The sequence below is a fragment of the Prosopis cineraria genome, unplaced genomic scaffold (assembly GCF_029017545.1).
Source record: "Prosopis cineraria cultivar Desert tree isolate PC_DT_omini unplaced genomic scaffold, ASM2901754v1 PC3, whole genome shotgun sequence".
Lineage (NCBI taxonomy): Eukaryota > Viridiplantae > Streptophyta > Magnoliopsida > Fabales > Fabaceae > Prosopis > Prosopis cineraria.
The window spans coordinates 13,015,907-13,043,503 of NW_026555334.1; the positions used below are offsets into that span (position 1 = coordinate 13,015,907).

At 31.4% G+C, this 27,597-nt stretch overlaps 2 protein-coding genes across 3 annotated transcripts; both read left to right on the forward strand.

Annotated features, from left to right (window-relative positions):
- The first annotated feature begins 2,368 nt into the window (after window positions 1-2,368).
- On the forward strand, window positions 2,369-3,680 carry LOC129304616 (transcription factor bHLH162-like). Of its 2 annotated transcripts, XR_008591740.1 has the most exons (4): window positions 2,369-2,657; window positions 2,748-3,101; window positions 3,239-3,316; window positions 3,404-3,680. XR_008591740.1 is itself a non-coding variant. In XM_054944338.1 (3 exons), the coding sequence occupies exons 1-3, from the start codon at window positions 2,535-2,537 to the stop codon at window positions 3,488-3,490; spliced, it is 564 nt and encodes a 187-aa protein (XP_054800313.1). In that variant the 5' UTR covers window positions 2,370-2,534; the 3' UTR covers window positions 3,491-3,679. The 2 variants fall into 2 exon arrangements, 1 of the variants encoding a protein (XP_054800313.1); XM_054944338.1 differs by lacking the exon at window positions 3,239-3,316 and having other exon boundaries at window positions 2,370-2,657; window positions 3,404-3,679.
- Window positions 3,681-16,023: 12,343 nt separating this feature from the next.
- LOC129305410 (transcription factor bHLH162-like) lies at window positions 16,024-16,902 on the forward strand. Its single transcript, XM_054945445.1, has 3 exons — window positions 16,024-16,149; window positions 16,240-16,554; window positions 16,825-16,902. The coding sequence occupies exons 1-3, from the start codon at window positions 16,024-16,026 to the stop codon at window positions 16,900-16,902; spliced, it is 519 nt and encodes a 172-aa protein (XP_054801420.1).
- The last annotated feature ends 10,695 nt before the right edge of the window (window positions 16,903-27,597 follow it).

The following is a 27,597-nucleotide window of genomic DNA, read 5'->3' on the forward strand; positions in this document are numbered from 1 at the left end:
TTTTTTTATTTTGATTATTTTTAAGAGTTTAATAAATATCATAAAAACTCACAAAATTTATTATTTTTAAAAAATAATTTTTATAAAATAAATTGAAACAAAAGAGCTCTAAGATACTTCCTCCGTTTAGAAATATAAAGTATTTTTAATCAAATTTTACCTCAATAAAATAGTTAACTATTTTTAAATAACTCTATCTTTTTATATTTATACCTATTATAATAAATATAAATTCACTATTAATAGAGATATTTTTTTAAAAAAAGTAATAATTATACCTCAAAAAATTAAAAATATTTTATATTTTTAAATAAAAAGAATAATAAATAAAATATTCGTGAAAAATAAACTCGTGAAATGAGCTGCAGTTGACATGCCGTAATTGTGGTCGCATCTTTTGACGTAAAAAGAACGAAAAGAATCTGGCTGAAAAAAGATAAACCGTTGGATTCTTTATACATGATGCCATGATGGAGATTGGGGCCGAACAATGAAGACTTGGTGTACATGATCCACTCACACCGAACGCGTTGTCGTTTCGGTTCGTTTCGTCGTTTACGCTGTCTAATAATCTTACGGGAAAACTTCTTTGGCTTCCTCAAACGAACTGTGGAGTCTGGCACTGGCCCTATGGACGCTTCATTGTTTTAAATTTAACATGTATTTTATTTTGAATGAAATGGTAGGTTCTAAAATAGATATAATTTTCATTTTAATTTTATCACAATAATTTAACGGAAAATTATGGGTACATTGTTCTTTCTGTTTCTCCCAATATATGAGACTCAAATTATAAATTTTATTCAAGAGATACATAATTGAGTTGGTCACTACCGAAGAAAATTGGGATTTGGAACACTAGCTTGTAGTCCATTAGTCAATGAAGTATCTCAAAGGAAATTAAAGAAAATACTACTCGTTTCACCCAAAAAAAAAAAAAAAAAAACTACTCATTTCACCATGCATTCGTTGGTGAGGGGCACCTGGACAGCGCTTCGTGTCTATCATGTGTGTATAAATGATTGAAATAAATATCTCATGATAGAAAAAATCGTTGAATTCACAATTTATGATTTCTTAATTACTCTCTTTGATTCTGTTTATGTGATATATGAAATTTTTTTATTTTATTTATAAATTATTTTACTCTCTCCGTTAAAAACGGTAAGATATTTTTAACTGAATCTCACTCTACAATAAAGTAGTTATCTATTATCAAACGGACTTTATATTTTTATATTTATTTTTATTAAACACCTTATAATAAATATAAAGTTATTCATGAATAAGGATATTTTTTAAGAAAATATAATCATTATATCTTAAAAGACTAAAAATACTTTATATTTTTTATTATCATACTTCTCAAAAAATGCTTTATATTTTTAAACGAACAGAGTATTAAAATTTCATTACAAATTTTTTCTTTTACCTTCCATTGAAGTTAGGAAAAAATTGTTAAAACATATATATTTAATAAATACAAAATTTAAAATTTATTAAATTTTTTAAACATAATTAATGAGTCTTAATTTTTTTAATTTTAATAAAATACGTTAGGAGTAATTCATAAATAAAATTATAGAGCAGTGTTTTCGGGCCACGAACCATTAATTGTTAATTAAGGTCGTGGCATACGCGCGAATCCAGGAGTGAATGTGTTCCCCAACAATGAGGAAGGCCATTTCAAGCTCTGACGATGACTTGATCTGAAGCATAGAACCATATCTCTGGTTGTTATTGGTGTGAAAAACCAACACATGTCAACTTTCCACACAATAATTCTTCTCATGGTACGCTTAAACACATCATTCACATGTATTTCCGGGGGGGAAATATCTGACATACATACATACGCGCACATCACACGGGATTGATATCACTCGAGACATATATTTTGATAACTAAATTTGTTGACCCCAAACTAGTTTGACTTATTATATATTTTTTCATTTTTTTTTTTTAAATTATTTATATTAACCTTATCAATATCAATATAAAAAATATAAAATTTTAAATTTTAAATATATTTTTATATAATAAATTTAAGAAATGATGTCATATTATTTTTTTCTTATAAAAATAATTTTAAAAATACTTTTAAATATTATTTAAAATCTTTTACGTGATTTATAAAAAAATTAAATAATTTTTTAAAATATATTTTATAAATGAAATCAAAAAGTGTAATGTGCATGTGTACGGTTCAGAGTCCTGATGAATTGATACTTGATAGCTTACTATTTAATTGTGGACCTGAAGTACCCGAAAGCAGCTGTAAATGTAAACATACATGCATGCATAGGTCCCAGAAAAGCAGACCTGAAGTACCACGCGTTGCGTCTCAAATCTCAGACCTTTTTCCTTTCTTGCTTTTCCTCCGTGAGAGAGAGAGAGAGAGAGAGAGAGAGTCGCATCTAATCCTCTGATACAGACACACCGCTCTGCTTTATTTAAAGGTCACCACAGGCAGTTAGTTACAATTATCCAACAGGTTATACAACCGAGGAACCCCTCATAATATTGTTGAGATTATGGAGAGCATTCCAGCTTCTTCATCCGGAGGCGACAGAAAAGCCATAGAGAGGAACAGAAGAAGCCAAATGAGAACTCTTTGCTCCCAACTCAGCTCTCTCGTCCCTCGTCAATCCCCTGGGGTACTTCTTCGTTTGCCAATTAATCAGCTCCTCAGTTAATTAGTATTCGTTTCTGCAGTGTGAATTATACGTTTGAATCTGGTGGTGCAGGAGGTGATTTCGGTGTCGGATCAGCTGGGTGAAGCCGTGACCTACATAAAGAAGCTTCAGATGAAGTTGGAGAAGATGAAGGAGAAGAAGCTCAGCCTCATGGGAATCAGTGACGAGGAGACGAATGTTGATGAGAGACAGAAGAAAAAGAGAGGAATTGTTATGGGGTCGAAATCACCCCAAGTTGAGATTCACCAAATGGGTTCCACATTAGAGGTTTCTGTGATTTCTGGGTTGGATTGCCAGTTCATTTTCAACGAGTTCATTCGCATTCTTCACGAAGAAGAAGCCGATGTTGTTAACGCCAGTTATTCAGTCGTTCAAGATACTGTTTTTCATGCCATCCACTGTCAGGTGAGCCACTAATTAATCAAATTCCCTCTAAGCTAACCGTGTATTCTTCTGATTACATTCTCTGAGCTTAAAGCCCTAAGTTTTCCAGAAGACTTGACAAAAAGGGTTAATATGCATATAAACCTGTCATGTTTCAGAAATAAGCAACACATATACTATAGTTCGGCGGCTAGTTAAGATTTGTTGTAGTTAAAGATACCGCAAGGGAACAAACTGTAATGATTTTTATTATTGATGAGTATTTATCTTTAAGTCTATATATGAATCTACACATAGCTGATCTGGTTTGTATTCATGTTAAGATCGGAGAATGTGATGACAGCAGATCAGGGAGGATATCGGAGAGATTAAAGAGGTTTGTGTATGGTTCTGGTTCTGGTGCGTTTTGAAGAGAATGAATGCCAACGGCTGCTTTCTGTGGAACTTTAATATGATCTCAGAAAATGTCGACTTTCTGTGCTTCATTTTCATAGACAAAATTTCCATGACACCAACTGATCTGCACACTCATGAGCGTGAGCGATTTACTCTGTAGCTTCATAAGAGTTGAGCATTGTAATTGTAATAGAAATTAAAGGCTCTTCTAAATAAATAAACAAATGAATATTTGTGTCTTCTTTTTTAAATTAGTATATCATGAATTAATCCAAAAGAATACAATTTCCCTACATAGACAAAGAAAATATCAACAGCTGTTATAGTGCAGCTACAAGCTCAATTAAACCTATGCCAATAACGTTCGTTATTATAAACAAAGATTTCTATCAAAAACTGATCCAAAGACCAAAAGAAATGATACCTAGTTTCAGCCTTACAGGGCTTTTACAGGTGCCAGAACTAGCAGCTGACAATAAAATTGAAAGGCACGTTATTGATGAGAATCTATATTTGTTTATATAGTAATTTCAGTTGAGTATAATAAATTATAAAAATAATTAATTAAGTAATAAATTTTAATTATAATTAATTATATTATAACATAATGTGTTTGGATACTATTTTTTTAAAATTAATTTTAATATAATTGAAGATGTTTAGATAATTTAATTAGAATTAATTTTTAACTATATAAATTACTATATAATTTAATATTTAAATATCAAATATTAATTTTTTTAAAGATACAAAGTTTAAATTTTATTAAGAAAAAAAAGAGAGAAAAGAAGAGAGTTAGTTTTATTTTTATTAAATTATGTGCCTTTTTTGTAATTTTTGCTTGGGCCTATCTTTGTAATTTTTCCCAAGATTTTTGGCAAGCGCTTCACGGATTCTCAGCTTTGCGAAAAAAATCAATTTTTATGAAAAAATTGATTTTTTAAAAGTCACCCTTTGAATAATTTCATGCAAAATTAATTTTTCGTCCTAAAAAAATCGATTAATGTGCTATCCAAACACACGCATACCATATATATCATCAAACCGGCCACTTGTCCGAAAACATCCAAACTGAGATTTGGTTTGGGTTTTAAAATCTTAAAGAAAACTTGAATGGTGGATTAAAAACATGTCAAAAGATTTAGAAGCACATCTATATAAAAGTTAAAAATATGAGTTTTTGTCTTAATAGATAAGGACAAATTAACGTTGAACATTTAACATTGAACTTTTCATATTGAATTCTGATAGCCACAAGCCCGTGAATTCTCAATTTATTAAGTATTAAAAATTTTAATAGAAAAAATTATTCTAAATTGGGATAAATTCCATCTTCTGCCTTTTGAAAAAGTTCTAAAATGCCATGCATTAATTAATTTAAAAGCTTATCCTTTTAGGTTTACACCGTTACCTACCCAACTGTCTGGTGGAAACTTTTTAACTTTGTTCATAAAAGAAAATTTGGGGTTACTACTGTGTGTTTACATCCTACCATTTATTGACTGTTCATCGTTTTACTCCCTCCGACAGTCCGACCTCCTCGTACATGAGGGCTAAATGTCTTAAATATTAGATTTTTTTTCTTTCAATAATTCCCTATAATAATTACTCTCATATATTCTCTCCGTTTCAAAATATGGGTTTTTTTAGCGGGAAAAAAATTAATTTTGCATGTCCTTTTAAAAACTTGATGCAACATTTTTTTTATTCGTTTTCTAATATAGAGTACTCCTTCAGTCATTTTTATAAGTCATTTATAACAATTTTATTAATATTAATGTAAAAAAAAGTAAAAGGATTAAAAGTATATAAAATGTCAAATATGTTTTTATATCATAAATCTAAAAAGTATTGTTATATTACTTTTTCTCTCTTGTAATAATTTTAAAAATATTTCTTAAATATTATTTAAAAAAATCATGTAGTGGCTCATAAATGAAATTAAATAAATATTTTAAAATGTATTTTATAAATGAGATTGGAGGGAGTATATTCTAATTTATAATCTCAGGTCATCATTCATGAGTGCATTTGTTTCTTCGTTTTATTTCTATTAAATAATTATAAAGTGGATGGATGGATTGAGGGCATATTTGGCAATGTAAAAAATATTGCTATATTAATCATGTTTCTTGATATATTTGCAAATATGTTAGTAGTAAATTGCCAGATTCCAAATCCTGTTCTGATCCTGGGAGATCCAGGTCTTGTGTCTTCATCTAAAGCCCTGGACCACTACTGCTAGGTGTCAGCGGTGTGAAACCACAACGTGTCAACTTTCCCAAAAAAGACGACATATCTCATTCATTATCATCGAAAGACTTCCATCTCACATTAAATTAATCATCAAATAACATCCACGTATCACGTGCGTGCTATGTGCTTTCATCCAGAAAAATATAAATTTAAATTCTCATGTTTTGTTTGTGTTTTATTATTAATTTTTATTTTTTTTATATTTTAAATGTTTACATTTTAAATTTTTATTGTTATTAAAAAATACAGAAATTAATAACAAAATACAAATAAAATATAAAGGCTTAAAGTTATATTTTTTAATCTTTATTTGTCCTCTACCGGTGGATGATGAGGACGCGGAGACACCTAAAGTATCATGTATATTAATTATTAAGTTGTTTTGCCTTATTTAAATCTAGGTTAAGGCCATGCGATATTTATAATTGCCCGGTTTCATGTAATCCACCATTAAAAAATAATTATGAAAACGCTTCAAAATCACTTCTCGTTTCTGGACACTCCTATTTGTCTACGAAAATGTTTTTGCTTTGGAAACGCTATTGTATGAATGGAGTACACTTTACGCGCTCCTATAAGACTACATTTGAATTTGGTGCCAGACTTCACGCACATGTATCCTGGCAAGAATGACACTTTGTTAAAAAAAAAAAAAAAGAAAAAGAAGCATTTTTTAGGAATTGATAGTAAAAAAATATCCTTAATAAATGAATCATTTTATATGTATTTTTAAGTAAAATATTCTATTAAATAAAAATAAATATAGAAAGATAATTTTAATTGAAAGACAGTTAACTAATTTGTCAGGAGTGATATTCGATTAGAAATACTATATATATTTTAACAGAGTAAGTAGATTTTAAGAGATTAAATTAATGATAGTTATGTTTGTGAGACAAATTTTTAGTAAATATGTTAAAAATAGCAATTTAAATAATTGCAAAATCAAGAACTTCAATTACAAATAAAACAACTTTTATATTATAACTGGAATTACTATACACTCTCTCTAGTTCTTAGTATAAAGTACCTCTGACGACTTCATAAAAATCAATGAAAGGTGATCGAACATTAATTTTGTGTGAAAATAAAATAAATTTTTAATTTTGACCATTTTTTAAATGAAAAATTATTTTCAAATTTGCAATCCCTATCATACCCCCTACATTTTTATTTGTTATTTCACTTTTGATTTTTTTTATAAGTAAAATTACACATCTCAATAAGTATTTATTACAAATTTTTTAAGTTACTCTTCATAATTTGAAATAATGAGAAACAATTAATGCATGTTTATATTGATTAATATATGATATTTTAGTCAAATTTTTTATTTTTAAATATATTATTATAGTTAACTAACTTTTTTGAACTGTATGATACTCCCTCTGTCCCAAATTATTATATACTTTTAGACAAAATCTCATATAATAACAAATCTCATTAAATACACTTAACAATCTTAACTTTTTTAAAATAAAAATATAAACTTTTAAAATATCTATCATTTAATATATCGAAAAGAGAAAGAACGAAAATTAATTATAAAGAGAAAGGATAATATGAAAATTAATACATTTAATAAAATATTAATTTATTTAAAGTATTTTATATTTTAGAATGGAAAAACTATTTTAAAGTGCCCTATAATTTAGAATAAAGAAAGTACAATTTTTTATATATCAAAGCAAAGGGAGTAATTTATGAGTTTAGATAAGAATAACATTAAAATATATAAATATTTAATACCTATCAAATTCTATGTATGAAAGTCTAAAAAAAAAATTCTTTCTAGAATATTAACGCACCCTAAAATGGGAACAATATAGAGAGTATAAGACAGAGAATTAGAGATACTTCTATAATCTCATTTATACAGCAGAGAGAGGAGAAAAAATTTGATTCTATTTGTAACATGTTTACTAATTTTTAATACTCTTCTTTATTTTTTTTTTATTAAATGCTATAAATAAAAATATTAATAATGATATTTAAGAATGAATATTTATTAAAAATAAATGTGTAAAAATTTATTAAATTTTAAGATAAATTTAATAAGATTTAAATCTTTTTATGATTTTGAAAAACATGTTAAAAGTAACTTATAGATAAAATAAAAGAGAGCGCTTCTAGACACCAGGTGACATCATTTTTCAAATCTAAATTAGTCGACTCTAAATGTATTATGCCTTATATTAAAATTAAATATAAACGGTTAAAATCTTTAATCTGAGAAAATGAGAGAAATGGAAAGCAATATGAAAGAAGACACACCACTCCCTGTGACGACCCCACCTGTAATTTATTCCAATCATCCACCCACTCGGTTCTCTCTCCTTCTCTCTCGCTTCTTGTCTATGAAAAACCATTAATCTCCTACATCCCATAGGTGGATCTGGTTCTTACATTGAATGTTGTTCAGATAGGAGATGGTGGTAACAGAGCTGGGACCATATCGGAGAGATTAAGGAGGTTTGTGTATGGTTCTGGTGCATTTTGAAGAAAATGGCAATGGCAACACTGATTTGTGGAAATCTGATGAGTTACAATGTGAAATAACCAGTTTCCGAGTTTGTAATGAAATAAGTTCATACTTCGTGTGTGTGTGTGTGTGTGTGAACTCATCATTCGATCTTTGTCATCTACAAACGGCCAGCAAAATTTCCATATGGCACCAACTGATCTCTGCTGTTCCGTGAGACTGATCAGTGTGTGTATCGTAGTTTTCACCGTTGTTCTGATTCGGTTGCTTGTTGTTATACTTCCTGCTCTAAAGTCTATGAATTGTGTTTCAGATATTATTAATTAAAAAAATTGTGTCTATTTTTTAAATGATGCCATGAATAATTTGAAAAATAGAGAAATCTTTGGGATTGTTTCCAAGTCGAGCTGGCTTTCCGCCCAGAACGTTCGCTAGTTCGTTGAAAACAACTCGCAATTGCATCTATTAAGTCGTACGTTCATATGTACATACAATTTAAGTAATTAAATTGGACTATATCCATTTGCTGCTCATGTGTTTATGTGAGAGAGAGAGAGAATATTACTTGATAAATTAAACCAAAAAAGGTTCATTAGATCCTAAAACACTTTTAACAAAGTTAACTTTTTTCATCCAAGTAAAGCAGCGGCTACAATTTAATAATACTATCATTATTAATTTATTATATCAAACTGTCCTAGCAAAGTTAATTGTTACATCATTACGTTAATAATACAATTTAACAATACTATCATTATTAATTTATTATAGAAAATTGTCTTATTAAAGTTAATTGTTACATCATTACGTTAATTCGTCGTTATTAAAAGTAAAGTAGTTCCGTATATTACTACCTCTCTATATTTCTCTTCTTTTCTTGCTTTCTTTCTTTTTGCCAGCCCTCTCTCTATTTCATAATACAAGTCTTTAAAAAAATTGTGGTTTCATCTTGTACGTCTTTTGGAAAATCACTCCATGAAGACAATGAACATGTTTGCCAACAAAAATCTTTCTTAAAAAACAAGCTCTCAGATTTTGCTTGAGGCATATAGCTTCTACGCTTGGGTCCAACAAAAATCATATTATTAATAGCTTAACATCAACTAATAATATTTATAGATCTATAATAAATAAATAAAATACTTGGTAGAATGAACATGAGAGTCGAGTGGGCTGAGGTGCCAGTAGGCAGTAGCATGGGAATGTGAAGGACAGCAATATATGGCGTCGATTAATAAAGATTGATCAAGCATAAAAATTTCGTTTATAACCTTGGTTTAAATTTTCTTGTCAGGAATGAGAAACGTAACAATATTTATATTTTTTTTGTTTAAAAATATAAAATATTTTTAAAAAATTAAATATTTAAAAATATAAGACATTTTTAATTTTTTGATGTGTAATTTTTACTTTTTTTTTTCAAAAGTATCTATATTGATAGTAATTTTATATTTATTATAAGTGCTTAATAAAAAAAAATATGAAAAGATTTAGAAGCACATTTATATAAAAGTTAAAAATATGAGTTTTTGTCTTAATAGATAAGGACAAATTAACGTTGAACATTTAATATTGAACTTTTCATACTGAATTCTGATAGCCACAAGCCTGTGAATTCTCAATTTATTAAATATTAAAAATTTTAATAGAAAAAATTATTTTAAATTGGGATAAATTCCATCTTCTGCCTTTGAAAAGGTTCTAAAATGTCATGCATTAATTAATTTAAAAACTTATCCTTTTAGGTTTACACCGTTACCTACCAAACTGTCTGGTGGAGACTTCTTAACTTCGTTCGTAAAAGAAAATTTGGGGGGTGCTGCATGCGTTTATATCCAACCATTTATTCAGTGTTCATCGTTTTACGATCCAACCTCCTCATACATGAGGTCTAATAAATATCTCAAATATTAATTTTTTTTCAATAATTTCCCTATAATAATTACTCTCATATATTCTCCCCATTTCAAAATATGGGCTTTTTTAGAGGAAAAGATTAATTTTGCATGGCCTTTTAAAAACTTGATGCATTTTTTTGCTTTTTCTAATATAGAGTATTCTTTCAGTCATTTTTATAAGTCATTTATATCAATTTTATCAATATTAATGCAAAAAAAGTAAAAAGACTAAAAGTGTATAGAATGTCAAATATACTTTATATAACAAATTTAAAAAGTAATTTCATATTATTTTTTCTTTCATAAAGGATAATTTTAAAAATATTTTTTAAATATTACCTAAAAATCATACTGTGGCTTGTAAATGAAATTAAATAAGCTTTCTAAAATATGTTTTATAAATAATATTGGAGGGAAGTATACCCTTATTTATAATCCCAGGTTATCATTTATGAGTGCGTTTCTTTCTTTATTTTATTTCTATTAAATAATTATAAAATGGATGGATGGATTGAGGGCATATTTGGCAATGTCAAAAAATATTGCTATATTAATCATGTTTCTTGATATATTTGCAAACGTTCTAATAGCAAATGGCCAGATTCCAAATCCAGTCCGGATCCTTGGGAGCTCCAAGTCTTGTATCTTCATCTAAAACCCTGGACCACTACTGCTAAGTGTTAGCGGTGTGAAACCACAACGTGTCAACTTTCCCCACATCAAATATCAAAAAGACGACATATCTCGTTTATTATCATCGAGAGACTTCCCTCTCACATTAAATTAATCATCAAATAACATACACGTATCACGTGCGTGTTATGTGTTTTCATCACGAAATTCACATGTTTTGCTTACATTTTATTATTAATTTTTATTTTTTTATATTTTAAATTTTTAAATTTTTATTTTTTTTATTTTAAGTTCTTTTATAAATAAAATATAAGAACTTTAAAAGGATATAAGATAATAAAAAATAAAAGTATAGAGATTTAAAATATTAAAAAAAATACAAAAATTATTAATAAAATGCAAGTAAAATGTAAAGACTTAAAGTTATATTATTATTTTTTATTTGTCCTCCACCGGTGGATGATGAGGACGCCGAGACACCTAAAATATCATGTATATTAGTTATTAAGTTATTTTGCCTTATTTAAATCTAGGTTAAGGCCATGCGATATTTATAATTGCCCGGTTTCATGTAATCCACGATTAAGAAATAATTACGAAAACGCTTCAAAATCACTTCTCGTTTCTGGACACTCCTATTTGTCTATGAAAATGTTTTTGCTTCGGAAACGGAATTGCATGAATGGGAGTGCACTTTACGCGCTCCTATAAGACTATATTTGAATTTGGTGCCAGACTACACGCACATGTATCCTGGCAAGAATGACACTTTGTTGAGAAAAAAAAAAAGTTTATTTTAGGGATTGATAGTAAAAATTATCCTTAATAAATAAATAAATTATTTTATATATATTTTTAAGTAAAATACCTTATTAAATAAAAATAAATATAGAAAGATAATTTTAATTGAAAGATAGTTAACTAATTTGTCAGAAATGATATTTGATTAGAAATATCTTAAATATTTTAATAGAGTAAGTAGGTTTTAAGAGACTAAATTAATGATAGTTATGTTTGTGAAATTTTTTTTAATAAATACGTTAAAAATATCAATTTAAATAATTACAAGATCAAGAACTTCAATTACAAATAAAACAACTTTTATACTATAACTAGAATTACTATATGCTTTCTCTAGTTCTCATTATGAAGTACCTTTGACTACTTCACAAAAATCAATTAAAGGTGATCAAGTTATTAATTTTATGTGAAAATAAAATAAAATTTTAATTTTTACCATTGTTTAAATGAAAAATTATTTTTTTTTGAATGAAAAGATACGGTCAAGATCATGCTAGGGTTACAAAAGTCAGGATACATCAAAGTTCAAGATGTTCCTACATCCCATAGGTGGAACACTATAAATAGAGAGGTCATAATTGTCATGCGAAGTTTCCCGTGCGAACAAATCAGCACAATTATTTGCTTCTCTGAAGACATGATCAAAAGTGACCGTCCAATTTTTCATAGTAAACTCCCCTATTTTCTTGATGGTTGCCACTAAAGGATGGCTTTCAAAAAAGTTATGTTGAATAAGAGACAGGGCTTCCATAGAATCAGTGTGTAAATTAATCTTGGTAAGATTAGCATTCCAACCAAGTTGGAGACCTTCTAAAATGCCTGATAATTCAGCTGTAGTACAAGGTTAACAACCAAGAAATTTTGAGAAACCGATAATCCAATTTTCTTTTTCATCACGTATGACTCCACCACAAGTTGCAATACCAAGAGAGTTAACTAAGTCGTATGTATTGAGTCTGACCCATCCTGCCTTCGGAGGATGCCATTTAGCCTTGGATCTGAGTTTTTCGTTATTCAAAATATCCACTCTTGATAGAAGCACATGTCATTTGTGATTTGTTAGGTACAAGAGAAGAAAATATCTTTGTCTTGATTGTCATCTTCAGAATAAATTCACTTATATCTCGCTTTCCATATGTTCCAATAGACATGAGCAAAGAGCTTCTGCCAATTAATTTTTCTTGTGTTGGTATTCCCTATTTTGTTTCTTGCATTCTAAGCTATTAAGTCCTATACATTAAGAGAGAAAAAATTATTTAGCTTGGAAGGATTGACTAGCTTTAGCCAAACCTCCCGTACTTCCTTGAAATCTCGTAAGATGTGAATTGAAGAGTCAAGAGAGTTATAATTGAAGATGCAGTTTCGTTATTAGGTTGTGTCCTTCATGGGTTATAAAATTACTTTGTAGCTGATCCCAAGCCGCTTTCTAAAGGAAACACTTGATTTTTTTCATATATAGGCCACTTCTAGATTTTGGACTAAATATCATAATTTTTTTGTTCGTTTTGGGATTTCAGCTTTTTGTAAGCGGAATTTATAGAGAAATTTCCGTCAAAGGAAGGTATCCAACAAAGGACATCATCATCACCATGAGAGTTAGGAGGTTGCACAAGAGCAATTTATTTAATCACGTTAGGGTGAAGATGACAATTAAGAAGGTTGAAATTCTATCTTCCTGCGGGCGTGCATAAATAAGAGATTTTACATGAAGAATAGATTTAGCGCCAAGGAGGGCATATTTAACAAGAGGTTTGGGGAGAGAAGCCCATTTGTCATACTAAAAGGATATTTGGTTACCCTTACCCATTTTCCATCCAACTTGAGACATGAAATTATCCCAAATTTTGTAAATACTACTCCATGTGTAATAAGAAGAACTTGATTTATAGACCACTGGAATAGCAATTTTGTTGCATTTGTATTTATCCCAGAGAATCTGAACCCAGAGACATTTAGGTTGAGTGATGAAACTCCAGCATAATTTCATAATGTAGGCAATAGTTTGATTCTTGAGATTTTTGAGTCCAAGTCCCCCATTTGATTTATCCTTAGTAACACAATCCCAAAAAAGAAGATGAGGCTTCATAGTTCCATCAGCAGAGTTTCAAAGAAAATTCTTCGAACATCTTTCTAGTTTTAGCCAAAACATTATTAGGAATGAGCATAATCTGCATGGCATAGCTATGAAGAGCAGAGAGGACAGAATTGATGAAGGCTGATTAGCCAGCAATGTCAAGAAAATGACTTCTCCAACTGGCAACACGGGATGTAGCTTTATCAAGTAAAGGAGCAAAGGTGAGTTTCGTAACTTTCTCATAAAACAAAGGTATTTCCAAGTATTTTCCAAGATTTACACTAAGAGGAATGCCCAAAGTATCATTGATCTAAGTAGCCCTGTTAATGTTGACATTTCTAGAATAAAAAAAGTTTAGATTTGGAGATATTAATTTTCTACCTAGAAGCTTTACAAAATTTAGAGAGACAATTCTAGATAATCGAAGCCTGCGCAAGAGACGTCTCTGCAAAAAGTAAAAGATCATCAGCAAATAATAAATGGGAGATGGGAGGCCCAATAGGTATAAGTTTAATTCAAATTTGCATTATTCCCTATCATACTCCCTCCATTTTAATTCGTTAGAAAAACTTTCACTTTTTATTTATTTTTTTATAAGCAAAATCACATATCTCAATAAGTATTTATTATAGATTTTCTAAATTATCCTTCATAATTTACAATAATGAGAAATAATTAATGCATGTTTATATTGATTAACACATGATATTTTAGTCTAATTTCTTTATTTTTAGATATAATTAGTATAGTTAACTGACTTTCTTAAATTGTACGATACTTCCTTTGTCCCAAATTATAAAATATTTTTGGATAAAATTTCACACATCAATCAACCTCGTTAAATACATTAATAACCTTAATTTTTCAAAATAAAAGTATAAACTTTCAAAATACCCATAATTTAATACTCCCTTTGTCCCAAATTATAAGACACTTTTAGATGAAATCTCACATACTAATAAACGTCATTAAATATATTTAACAACCTTATCTTTTCAAAATAAAAATATAAACTTTTAAAAATACCCATCATTTAATATATTGAAAAGAGAAAGGATGAAAATTAATTATAGAGAGAGAAAGGATAATATTAAAATTAGTGCATTTAGTGAAACTTTAATCTACTCAAAGTGTATTTGGGATAGAGAAACTCCTTCAAAAGTGCCCTATAATTTGGGATGGAGAGAGCATATCAAAAAGAGAAGGGAAGAAAATTAATTATGAACAAAAAGGATAATATTAAAATTAGTGCATTTAATGAAACCTTAACTTATCTAAAGTGTTTTATATTTTAAAATGGAAAAACTTATTTAAAAAATGCCTTATAATTTGGGATGATGGCAGTACAATTTTTTTCTCTTATATAAATGGAGGGAGTAATTGATGAGTATAGATAAGAATAACATTAAAAAAATATATTTAATACCTATCAAATTCTATGCATGAAAGTCTAAAAAAAATATTTCTGGAATATTCATGCACCCTATAATAGGAACAATATAAGGAGTACAAGACAGCAAATCATAGATACTCCCTTCGCCCTAAATTATAAGACATTTTTAGATAAAATTTTATATACCAATAAATTTTATTAAATACACTTAACAACTTTATCTTTTCAAAACAAAAATATAAATTTTCAAAAATATTCATTATTTAATATTTTGAAAAGAAAAGAGATGGAAATTAATTATAGAAAGAGGAAGATAATATTAAAATTGGCGCATTTAATAAAATTTTAATCTACTCAAAGTGTTTTATATTTTGGAATAAAAATTTTTCTCAAAAGTGTTTTATAATTTGGGATGGAGATAGTACTCCTATAATCTCATTTATACGATGGAGAGAGAAAAAAATTTAATTCTATTTATAAAACACTAATTTTAATACTTTTCTTTACATTTTTTTTTCTTATTAAATGTTGAATAAAAATATTAGTAATACTATTAAAGAATATTTATTAAAAGTAAATGTGAAAATTTGTTAAATTTTAAGATAAAGTTAATAAGATTTAAAATTTTTTATAATTTTATATAAATTTATTAAAAATGACTTATATATAAAATAAGAGGGAGTGCTCCAAGACACTGGGGTGGCATCATTTTCCAAATCTAAATTAGTCGAGTCTAAATCTCTTTTGCCTTGTATTAAAATTAAATATAAACGGTTAAAAATCTTTAATCTGACATGAGAAAATGAGAAAAATGGAAAGTAATATAAAAGAAGACACACCACTCCCTGTGAAGACCCCCCCGGCAATTTATTCCAAACCCACCGACTCGGTTTTCTGCCCTTCTCTCTCTTCTTCTCTAAGAAAAACCATTAATCTTGAGCTCTCGACTGACCTACCCATACTAAAATTGGCAGGAGACTAAGAGTATATAGTCACATATTATTCTACAGATGATAGGCGAGATTCAAGCTGCTTCGTCCAGAGGCGATAGGAAAGTCATCGAGAGGGACCGAAGAACCCAAATGAGGGCTCTCTACTCCAAGCTCAACTCGCTCCTCCCTCATCAATCCTCCCCGGTAGTTCCTTCGATTTCAGTCAATCACATCCTGACTAATTTACTAATTCCATTTTCAGTCAATCACATCACGTTTAACTCTGGTGTGCAGGAGCTGGTTTCGCAGTCGGATCAACTAGAAGAGGCCTCGAACTACATCAAGAAGATTCAGATGAAGTTGGAGAAGCTGAATGAGAAAAAACTTAGCCTTATAGGAATCAATAATGAACTGTCAAATACTTGCAACAGAGGAACGATCATTTTGGAGTCCAAATCACCCAAAGTTGAGATTCACCAAATGGGTTCAGCATTGGAGGTTTCTGTGATTACTGGGTTGGATTGCCAGTTCATTTTCAACGATTTCATTAGCATTCTTGACGAAGAAGCCGATGTTGTTCATGCCAGTTATTCAGTCGTTCATGATGCTGTTTTTCATACCATACACTGTCAGTTGATGAGCAATAAACTCATTTATTCTTCCTTGTAGATTCAGATTTCAGCTTAAAACCTTAGAATTAGTGAGAGGACATATGAGTTAGTGTTGGCTAAATTTAACTAATAGAGAGAACTAAGAGGCCAACCAATAATGTAAGATTTCTCTCCTCTCTGTTGATTAGGAGGATTTAGCCAGGCCTGCGCATCTAATTTAGGGATGATAAAACCGATGGATCTGGTTCTTGCATTGAATGTTGTTCAGATAGGAGATGGTGGTAACAGAGCTGGGAGGATATCGGAGAGATTAAAGAGGTTTGTGTATGGTTCTGGTGCATTTTGAAGAAAACGGCAATGGCAGCACTGATTTGTGGAAATCTGATGAATTTCAACGTGAAATAACCAGTTTCCGAGTTTGCAATGAAATTAGTTCATACTTCGCATATGTGTGTGTGTGTGTGTGTGTGTGTATGAACTCATCATTCGATCTTTGTCATCTACAAATGGCCAGCAAAATTTCCATATGGCACCAACTGATCTTCGCTGTTGCGTGTGACTGATCAATGTGTGCATCGTAGTTTTCATCGTTGTTCTGATTCGGTTGCTTGTTGTTATACTTTCTGCTCTGAAGTCTATGAATTGTGTTTCAGATACTATTAATTAAAAAAAAATGTGTCTATTTTTTAAATGATGCCATGAATAATTTGAAAAATAGATAAATCTTTGGGATTGTTTCCAAGTCGAGCTGGCTTTCCGCCCAGAGCGTTCGCTAGTTCGTTGAAAACAACTCGTAATTGCATCTATTGAGGCGTACGTTCACATGTACATACAATTTAAGTAATTAAATGACCTTAACATAAGCATAAATTGCTTAATGATCAAGAGAGACTACTGTGAAAACTTGAATCGCTCATTAGATCAGCATCAGTTTTGCTTAATATGGGATGCATTCACGTGTCTGCCTTATGTATGTCACTTGGGAAAAAGGAATAAGAGAAAAGAAACTGCAAAGCAAAGGGATGGGAGGAATGAAACTTAGGGCCAGTTTGTTTAATTTTTTTTTAATTGCTGAGTGTTATTTTCTTAAATGAGATAATTCTGTTTAACATAGGACCAAACATTAAATGTGGACATCTTGACACTTAGATTGGTGAGAGAAATTAAGCCAGTCGTTAAAGTTTCGTAGAAAAAAACTATATCTTTGACTTTTTTTACAAGCCGTATATTTTATATACTCCCAGCAAATCATCATATAAGTTATTTTAAACTAATTTATATTTTTTAAAAATTTGATTAAAATCTTAACTTTTTAAAGAAATTTATATTTTTTTCAATCATAACCTTGAATGTAATAAATATAATATCCACTCATTCAAAATATCTTCATTAATTAGTCAACAATGTAATGGTGTAATTGAAAAAAAAACATATATAAAACATACTTAATATTCTATATTTACAATTAAATAAAACTTAAAAAAATATCTCATATTGTGATACAAAATAACTTATTAAAATAATTTTTTCCAACACATTTCTTTTTTGTTTAATAAACTTAAATTCTCTCTAGAATTTTGTGGTATTTACAACAACTTTGTCATATCTAGCTTAACTAGGATCACTTTTTTAATATCAAACAGACTCGTCTTTAATATGACAAACAAGTTAACAAGATGCTTATTACCTGTGTATTTCATTTTTACAAAACTATATATTTTCGATTTGCTGAATTAATTGCTTCATTTTCATCTTCCTCTGATGTAACTGTATAAAAAAAAAATCAAGGAGTTGTAATGTATTAACTCTGAAACAACATTCATCCATGTACGTGAAAATTTGATGCATCAATGTTTGTAATTGTACTTTTAGCAAAACACAGAATATTTTGAGCTGAAAGATTTTTTTTTTTTTTTTACCAAAACGTGTAAAATGATATTGAAGACGTGCATAATGCTTCATGACGCGGCGTTCATGACGTCAGCTTATTTTTGTCGCACCTATTCGTCAAATTTCCCCACTGCAGGACCCAAAGGCGTGTAATATATATGATATATCTATCGTGTAAAGAATAAGAATATATATATATATATATATATATATATCTGTGTCTGTGTGTGTGTAAGAATAAGAATATCCCAGATTAATAGTATTGAATATCTTAAAAATCAAACACTATGTACAAGAATAAACAAAATTACGTTCACAATAACCTATTGCTAAAATGCCTATTCTTCTCAAATACAAAATCATGTGTACAAGAACATATACAAAATTAATAGCGATGGATTCCAACATAAAGATTTAGTCCCTCACAATATAACAAATCAATTAAATTTCTGCTTAGAAAAATATTTATATTTAATACCTGACTGTATCTCAAACATGATCATGATCTTCAATAAGAGGATAAGTGTGAGTGATAAAAGAAATATTAAAAAAAACCATATTACTTTACTGATAACTGTCATTTGTTGATATTATTTTCATATTATTTTTCTTAACTTTTGACACTTTTTAGAACTATTTTGTGCATATTAGAAGCATTTTAGATCATATGGTTCAATTGAGTACTTTCCAAAACTTTTGGAGCAAAGTTCTAATTCTAAAAGTTTAGGGGCAAAATGATATTTTGAAAAAGAATTATCATTTAATAATTTTAAATTCTTAATTAATCTCATGAGTTTAATTTGAATTAATTTAACTTAGATTGTAAGTTATTCACTAAAATAAAATTTAAAGTATACATTTTTTATATTTTAATTGTACTTTCTATAAACTTTGAAAAGTGTGTTACGCTTAGTTTTTGTAATCAAGAACTTTTAGAAAACTTCTCACAATTAAATTCATCTCATAATTTTCTATTTAGTCATTTTAATTCACTTCACTATATTTTTCATAGTTCACACCTAAGTTGAATAAATTTATAAGATGTGAAATTATTTATGCACAACTTGCTATTTATTGAGTTCATTATGTGTTTTAAACCTTGGGAAGCTCTTAGATGATTATGACAGTCCATTTGCATGGAATTAAGCCCTTGGATAAGTTAATTGGATGATCAAAATGCTACAAATAGTTGATGAAATCTCAAGAAAACCTAAAGATAGTCATGCCAATTACATCTTTCAATTTCAATTCCATTTTTTCTTTTCTTTGTTATGAATTTTTTTGTTAGCCCCATCATATTATTTTTAAATTTTCCCATCTGTTTTCATATTGTTAGTTTTTTTCATTTTCATTTATTATTATTTAAATAATTAATTCCTAAAATTCATGGCCATGTATGAAATATCATGTGAAAGAACCCTTAGATGCACAAAAAAGCTCACATCATTTTAGGGAACTTGGTGGGCATGATTCTTAGCCATTAGTTTGATCTTAATGAGCCTCGAACACTCCAAAACAAAGGAAATTTCGTTCTACACATATCATTACACCATTTGGCCAAAAACTTTACTCCTCTTTTTCCTCTATTCATCTTCATCTTTTTCTCTTAAGAACATCCATGAATCCTAAACCAGCTTCCACCATTTCTCCATCCTAAAGCCCTCATTTTCACAATCTAAACCCTCTAAATAAATCCCTACACAATCCACATCATAACCCTCAAAACAAAACAACCATTCCCTTCCATTCTCAAGCTTTCTTTCATGGTGGTTTTGTTTGAATGTCTTCAAGGAAAGGCTATGGGGATGCTAATAAGGAGTAGCTAGACTTGTCTTTTTTTTCCTAAGAAGCATGGATGAACTCTTTTTAAGCTCTTAGATTTTGAGAGTTTCTCTCATCTCTGCCTCTTGTTAAATTCCTTGCAATTTTACTATGACATTGTAATAATAATGGTTGTTGGACTAACTTTGTAATGCTTGGTTAAGTGCTATATATGAGGTTATTATGTTGTTTACTTGCCAATTGAAGTGTTGTGTGCAATTTCAAATTTGGGAAAGTCCAAATTTAATTTTATTCAATTTATTGTTGCATTAAATTTCTAGCTATCTCTAGTGAGCATACTTAGGGTTGGCTAATTATTTTTCTTAATCAATTGAGGTCTCATTTGGTTAAAGAAAAGGCTGAAATTAGTGATTAACAACATAACCAATGGGTCATTTTTAAGCACAATTAATTCTAATAATTAAGGGTCCTAGTTAATTTAAGGAACCTAAAAGTACTAAATTCCTAGTGGAATTAGAATGTCTTTAAAACTAATTAGAGTTAACGAGGAATTATTTAGATAGAGCAAGGATAAGAGAGGGAATTCATTTGCCTAAAAAGACAATTGATTTGCATTTTAATGACATCAAAAAATACCAAAAAATTTAGTTTACATTTAATTCTTGTTTGTTAAATTTCAAACCAATCAAACCCAATTAAATTGTTATTGGTTTTGATAGATTTAAACAACTTAGGGTTTAATTTTTAATCAATTTCATGTGAAAGCTGACATAGGTTGCACCCTATACTCATTAGAATGTTTTTTAGTTTAATTTGAGTGATTAAGTGCCTAATGAGTATCATTTACAAATACTCATAATACTTGTTTTCCTAATTAGCTTGTTCTTTATGAAGAGCCCAAAATATTCAATTTTTTGATAAAACTTAAGCAATATAGAAAAGTACATATTCACTATGTATAGAAATCCAGTTCAACCCGTCTGATTAAACCAGTAAACTATTAAATTAGTATCTTGACTAGTTTTAAAATGATTTATTTATAAGTAATTTGATAATGATAATTTTGATCATTAACCTTTGAACTAGAATCTTGATCGATTCAATAATCAATTTGATTTTTAATACATTAGTATTCATTGAGACTTATATTGTATTATAATATTACACATTGAAAAGAGCGCGTGCGCACATATGATGCAATGAGATCTACTCTGCATGTGTAACAATAGTATTATTAAATGAATCCAATGTATAGAACTAAATACCTTTTTTTTGTACTTGTTTTGGCTAAATATGAAACGTCGCTCAAACAGGTCACAAGGCTAGTTAGACTGAGTAATTGAAGTGTCAAGCCCAATATAAACGGGCCGGTCTTGAGGCTCAATAAAGGCCACAATAAGTAAACATGCCAAAATCCTATCAGTTGCAAATATTAGACCATTGGCACGAAAACACAATGTTAAGTAATACCGAAATCTATGCCTAAGTATCTTGATGAAGCAGGCTGGTTACCAAAATAAAGAGCATGGAATAAAGACTATACCATAAGTTTTGTGAGATCCTTAATTTTTTGGCAAAACGTGTTAAGTTTCAAGGAAGAGGCTATCTCTACTTTGACACTATAAATAGAAGAAGAAAATACAGAAGAAACTAGTCGACACTTAATCAAAGACTCGCAATTTTATATTCGTTAGCCCTTTTTTAGTTTTTAATTTTAGGTCTGTAATCTTTTCACATTTCAATAACAATCGAATACTTATTCTACCAAAGCCTTGTATCCTTTTACATCTAAGTAAATTATGGTAAGGGAGCTCAGGACCCTTTTATTATCAATTGAGACTCAGCATCTCTGGCACACCTGGTATTTATTATTCACCACAAACAATATTTGGCACGCCTGGTGGGACTTGGGTAATTAAGATGGCAAGGACGCGAAAAGATAAAAGGACTGATGAAATAGATGCTGGTTCTCATGAACCAGAAGGGACCCTTGCACAGATAGGGTTAGAACACTTATTGCCTAATACTGAAGTAGTTGAGCATCGTGAGCATATAGTGCTGATGATAATAGGTAGCAATAGCACGTGCCCTGGCTCAAAGTCGGGAAGTGGCCGACACAACCCACTAATCATATCCAATAAACTTGTGGCAGAAGTGCTACAGAAAATTCAAGACTGGATGGATAAACAGCTGGAAAAGAATTAAAAGTTCTTTACACTATCCTTAGAAACACTAGAACGTAGGGAGAAAGAACGACAACAGATCATGATGCAGGCTCTGTATGATAGCATGAAGAACATAGCCATGTTATTAAAAGGCACTCTTCTGGAAGCAGGCTTAAGTTTAGGGCCACCTAGAGGGAAACAAGCAGGAATCAATATAGGTGCTGGCCGTCTGGGCCACACACTTGTAAGAGACATCCTTAACCCCTAAATTTTTGCTCATACTCATCCTTTAAGTAATCCTTTATATTATTTACAAGAACTCGACATGAGTGGCTTGGGGGGCACGGCAATTATCCTAGAGCGTCAAATCAAGCCTTAGAACAATTGGTGAACATGAAGGCCCTGAGAGACACCATCTAAGACATATATAGACCAGGGCTGAGGCCAATTAGCCACTCCACCTTATTAAAATCATATCCAGAGTACATAGACAGGGACAACCCATACCTTTGGGGATATAGGATGCCTAACTTCACGTTGTTCTCAGGTAACGAAACGCAGTTAACACTTGAGGACATTGAGAGGTTTACAATCCAATGTGGTAAGATTGCCAATGATGAGAACTTCACTAACTTAAAGTTGAGATTATTCCCAAATATTCTTAAGGGCCCATTGTTTACATGGTATACGTCACTACTAGGTAACTCAATCATCAGTTGGATGGAAATGGAGCAGAAGTTTCATATCCAGTTCTATAAAGCCAAGCTGAAGGTCAGCATAATGAAACTCTGCAAGTTCACACAATGGGCCGAAGAGATGACAGACAAATTCTTTATGAGGTTCAAGCGTCTGAGGAGTAGGTGCCACGTGGTGCTTCCAGAAATTGAATTCGTCAAGTTGGCACAAGCAGGACTGGATATAGAACTCCAAAAGAAATTTCAGGGGATGGAATTTTAAGATTTTTATAAACTCGAGGCTAAAGTATGGGGTTATGAGGAATTGTTTAAGGAAGAAGACCATCACTCATGGACTACGGTAGGAACCTATTTCGAAGACCTAGACGTGGTGGTGGTGGAACTAAAGAATGCTGGCAACTACACATGTCTAGCTTTAATAAGGAAGGTAGGAGAGCTTCCCAAAAGGCCGAACGTAGTCCAGTACACCTTTGATGCTACTAAAATAGAGGAAATCTTTAATTTCCTCTTTAAAGAAAACTTTATCTCCCTGTCTGCTGATCATAAAATCCCTTTGAAGGAAGAACATAGAGGGAAGGAATACTATAAATACCATCACTCGTGGAGTCATAACACCAAGGCCTGTTAGGGATTTAAAAATGTCATCCAGAACCGGATCAACAAGGGAATTCTAAAATTCTCTAAGGAAGAATCCATGATTATAGACGAGGACCCCTTCCCGCCATTTGCCACGGTCAATATAGTGGAGATAAACTCTGGCAAATGATGACCCAAGAGAAGTAATAGTAGGTAGAAAGATGAGAGACCTTGGAACATCTAGAACAGGGATAAAGTGACTCAAGAAAACTCTAAGACAGTATGGGACAGCCTAAAGAAATCAACAAGCCAATCCAATAAGAATAAGTCTTCTAAATGGGACGTGGGCCTAGAAGGGTAGAGCATTAAAACCTCGGATGGCTTCAAGGTAGTTTGAAACTGCCTGGGAGAAACCCAGAATGAAGACAATTAGCAGAATATGAAGAAAAATAGCAAACGATCCTTGGGATGGGATATTGACCCAGGGGAATTGATAACAATAGAGCCAGATGGATATAAGGTGGTCTGGGATTGCCTAGGGGAGCCGTCTAGCAAATTTAACTTTTTCGTCAAGTACTCAGCACCCCCAGGAGCAGGTGAACCATTCATGAGGACAGCAATAGGCTGGGATATAGGCCTTGATGGCCTACCTTTACTGCCATTAACAACATCAGAAAGCAATATAGAGCTTCCTTTAAAGCTGAAAGTCGTTAAGGGCTCAGGCAAGTTCCTTACACTACCTGGCAACATGCCGCCCCTGAAATAAACAGTTGTGAGACACAAGAAGTTCCCAGCTGCCTTGATAAGGACCCAAAAGCAACGTCTTTAATGAAAGTAGGATGCACAGAGATACCTCCAACAATAAAAAATAGAGGTATAGGATAGCCACAACGATCAGCAGGAGGCTAGCAAGCTCAGAAAGAAGTCTATTAAGGATAAGGATGAAGGGAGTGAGAATGAAAATCAGCGAGATGGGATCATTCATGTTAGAGAGATACCATTTAACCTCTACTGTGTGGTCTTGTTAACACTTCCTGCTCAATTTCGGTCCACTACTAGTGGTACCTAGGACTAGTAGAAATAGAATTCCTCAAGGCCGACATAGGCGAGCCCGTATCAATGTTGCCCAATAGAGCTAAGGGAGGAAGAGGGATATAAACCTATAAGAATGTAGGAGCAAAAAGAGAAGGCCGCTAAACCCGTCTGCCAAATCACCTTCCAAGCAGTAGAAAGGAAGCCAAAGCAGGCTATCCTGGAAATGCCTAATGTTAAGATAACCTAGCACCTAAAGCCTTTATACATTAGGGCACATTTTAACAAGAGGCTAATAACCAAGGTCCTCGTGGACAATAGCTCAGCGGTAAACATACTGCCAGCCCACGTGATGCTCAAGATGTGGCGAGAGGAGCATGACCTAATGCCGACTGAAGTGTCTATTGTAGGGTTCATTGGGACCGCATCTAAGGTCATTAGCGTGATGTTGGGACTAAATCATCACTAATGGCTCTTTTCATGATCAGCACCATAGCATAATATCAAGCCCTCTTAAAATAGGATTGGATCCATGCCAACGAGTGCATACCTTCTTCACCGCATCAAATGCTCCTTATGTGGAAAGGAGAAGAGGTAGAAGTGGTCTGGGCTGAAGATAAGCCATTCACAATAGTCACTGACTTCATGGATGTAAGGTATTATGATGCTGATATGGGCCTATTTACGTTCTGAAAGGCTCAAGGAATCCTTTCATGCAGAACAACAACGGACACTATAGTGCTACTAATATCACAGAGGCGTGAGCTTATCATAGAACTGGTTATTGACTAAGACAAACAAAAGAAAGGCTATAGTAGCCACGGTTATTCAAAAGCTATGGTTGCACAATATACAAGAGAGACTAGAAGACTACGAACCTGAAACCTTTAGGGCCGAAGTCGTATATGAAAATGAAACCTAAAGGGTAATAGAACTGCACGAGCTAGACCCTACACCTATAAAATTTAAAGACATAGCTTCAAAGGTCCAGGATCCACTAGAAGAAGTAAACCTTGGATCCCCCAAAAAGCCAAGGATCACTTTCATTAACTCATTACTCGATAAAGAACAAAAGAATGCCATCAAGTAAATACTGCTATAATTTAAAGATTGCTTCGAGTGAGACTATGATGAAATGGTAGGACTGGGGAGATAGCAGGTCGAACATAGGCTTCCTTTAAAGCTGAACTATAGACCGCACTAATAGCCTGCAAGGAGAATGTTAGTCGAAGTAAAGTTACAAGTAAAGGAGGAGATCAAACGCCTCTTACGAGCCAGATTCATACAGCCTTGCAAGTATGCTCAGTGGCTCTCAAATATAGTCCTAGTAATTAAGAAAAAAGGAAAGCTGTGAGTTTGTGTAGATTTTCGAAACATAAACACGGCCACACCTAAGGATGTGTATGTAATCCCTATTGCGGATAGGTTAATAGATGTTGGGGCCAGAAAGGCTTTATTATCATTTATGGATTGCTTCTTTGAATACAATCAAATATTTATCGTAAAAGAAAACATTCACAAGACTGCTTTTAGGTGCCCGGGGCCCATTGAACATTTAGTTTGAAAAATGCCAGGACCACCTATCAGCGACTATGAATTCTATCTTCTATGATATGATAGAAAAACATCTAGAAATGTACATGATGATATAATGATTAAATCTAAGAAGGAATATAATCATATTAAGTATTTGAGGATGAGTTTCCTCCGAATGAGGGAGGTTAGCGTTAAGTTAAAGCCACTTAAGTGTGCTTTTGGTGTAACTGCAAGTAATTTCCTTGAATTCTTGGTCCATAAAAGGGGGATTGAAGCAAACCGGAATAAAGCACGGGCTATTTTAGAGGCAAAGGCACCAAGCAACAACAAAGAACTCTAAAGATTTTTAGGATAGGTCAATTATCTCAGAAGTTTCATCCCGAACCTTGCAGGAAAGATGAAAGAGTTTTTTGAGCTCTTGAAACTTAAAGGTTCTAAGGAATTCACCTAGACCAAATATCATCAGGTGGCCTTTGACAAGATTAAAGAACACTTAAAAAAGCCTCTGGTCTTAGCAGCCTCGAGAGAGAACACCTCATTTTTATTGTATTTAGCTTCTACTGCCACATCCATAGGTTGTATGTTAGCCCAAAATATTGATAGGGGACGTGAGCAGGCAGTCCATTATTTAAGTAGGTGTTTAACTCCCACAGAGACTGACACTCAGTTGTGGAAATAGCGTGTTTGATGCTATATTATGCTTGTATTAAGTTAAGGCATTATATAATAAATGCAATTGTGTATGTGGTTTCCCATTCTGATTTAATTAAATACATGCTTAATTGGCCTATTATGATATGCCATATAGGGAAGTGGAGCTTGGCCTTGGCAAAATTTTTATTAATATTTTTGCCTTAAAAATTAGTAAAAGGTCAAGTATTAGCAAACTTTCTGGCTGATCACCCCTCAGCCAAGCTCCCTGAAGAGGATCAAGAACTACCTATGTTCTCAATAGGTCCAAGACCTTAGGTGATTAAGTTCGATAGATCTAGTACTGAACGGGCATATGGGGTCGGGATAGTGATAACCTCTCCTACTAGGATAAAAATGATATTATCTCTTCAATTAGATTTTGAGTATACTAACAATCAGGCAGAATATGAAGCACTACTCACAGGGCTCGAGATTCTTTAAGAAATGAAAGCTCGTGTTGTGGTCATGGAAGGAAATTCTTAGTTAGTTATCAAACAATTAACTAGCAAGTATAAGTATACGAGCTTCGTTCTAGTAATGTATTATGTAGGGGCTTCTCAGATTCTAGAAGAGTTTGAGATAGTAACGTAGACTCACATTCCTCGAGCTTAGAACTAAGAGGCCAATGAACTGGCTCAAATAGCTTTAGGGCTAAGGCCATCACCTAAACTT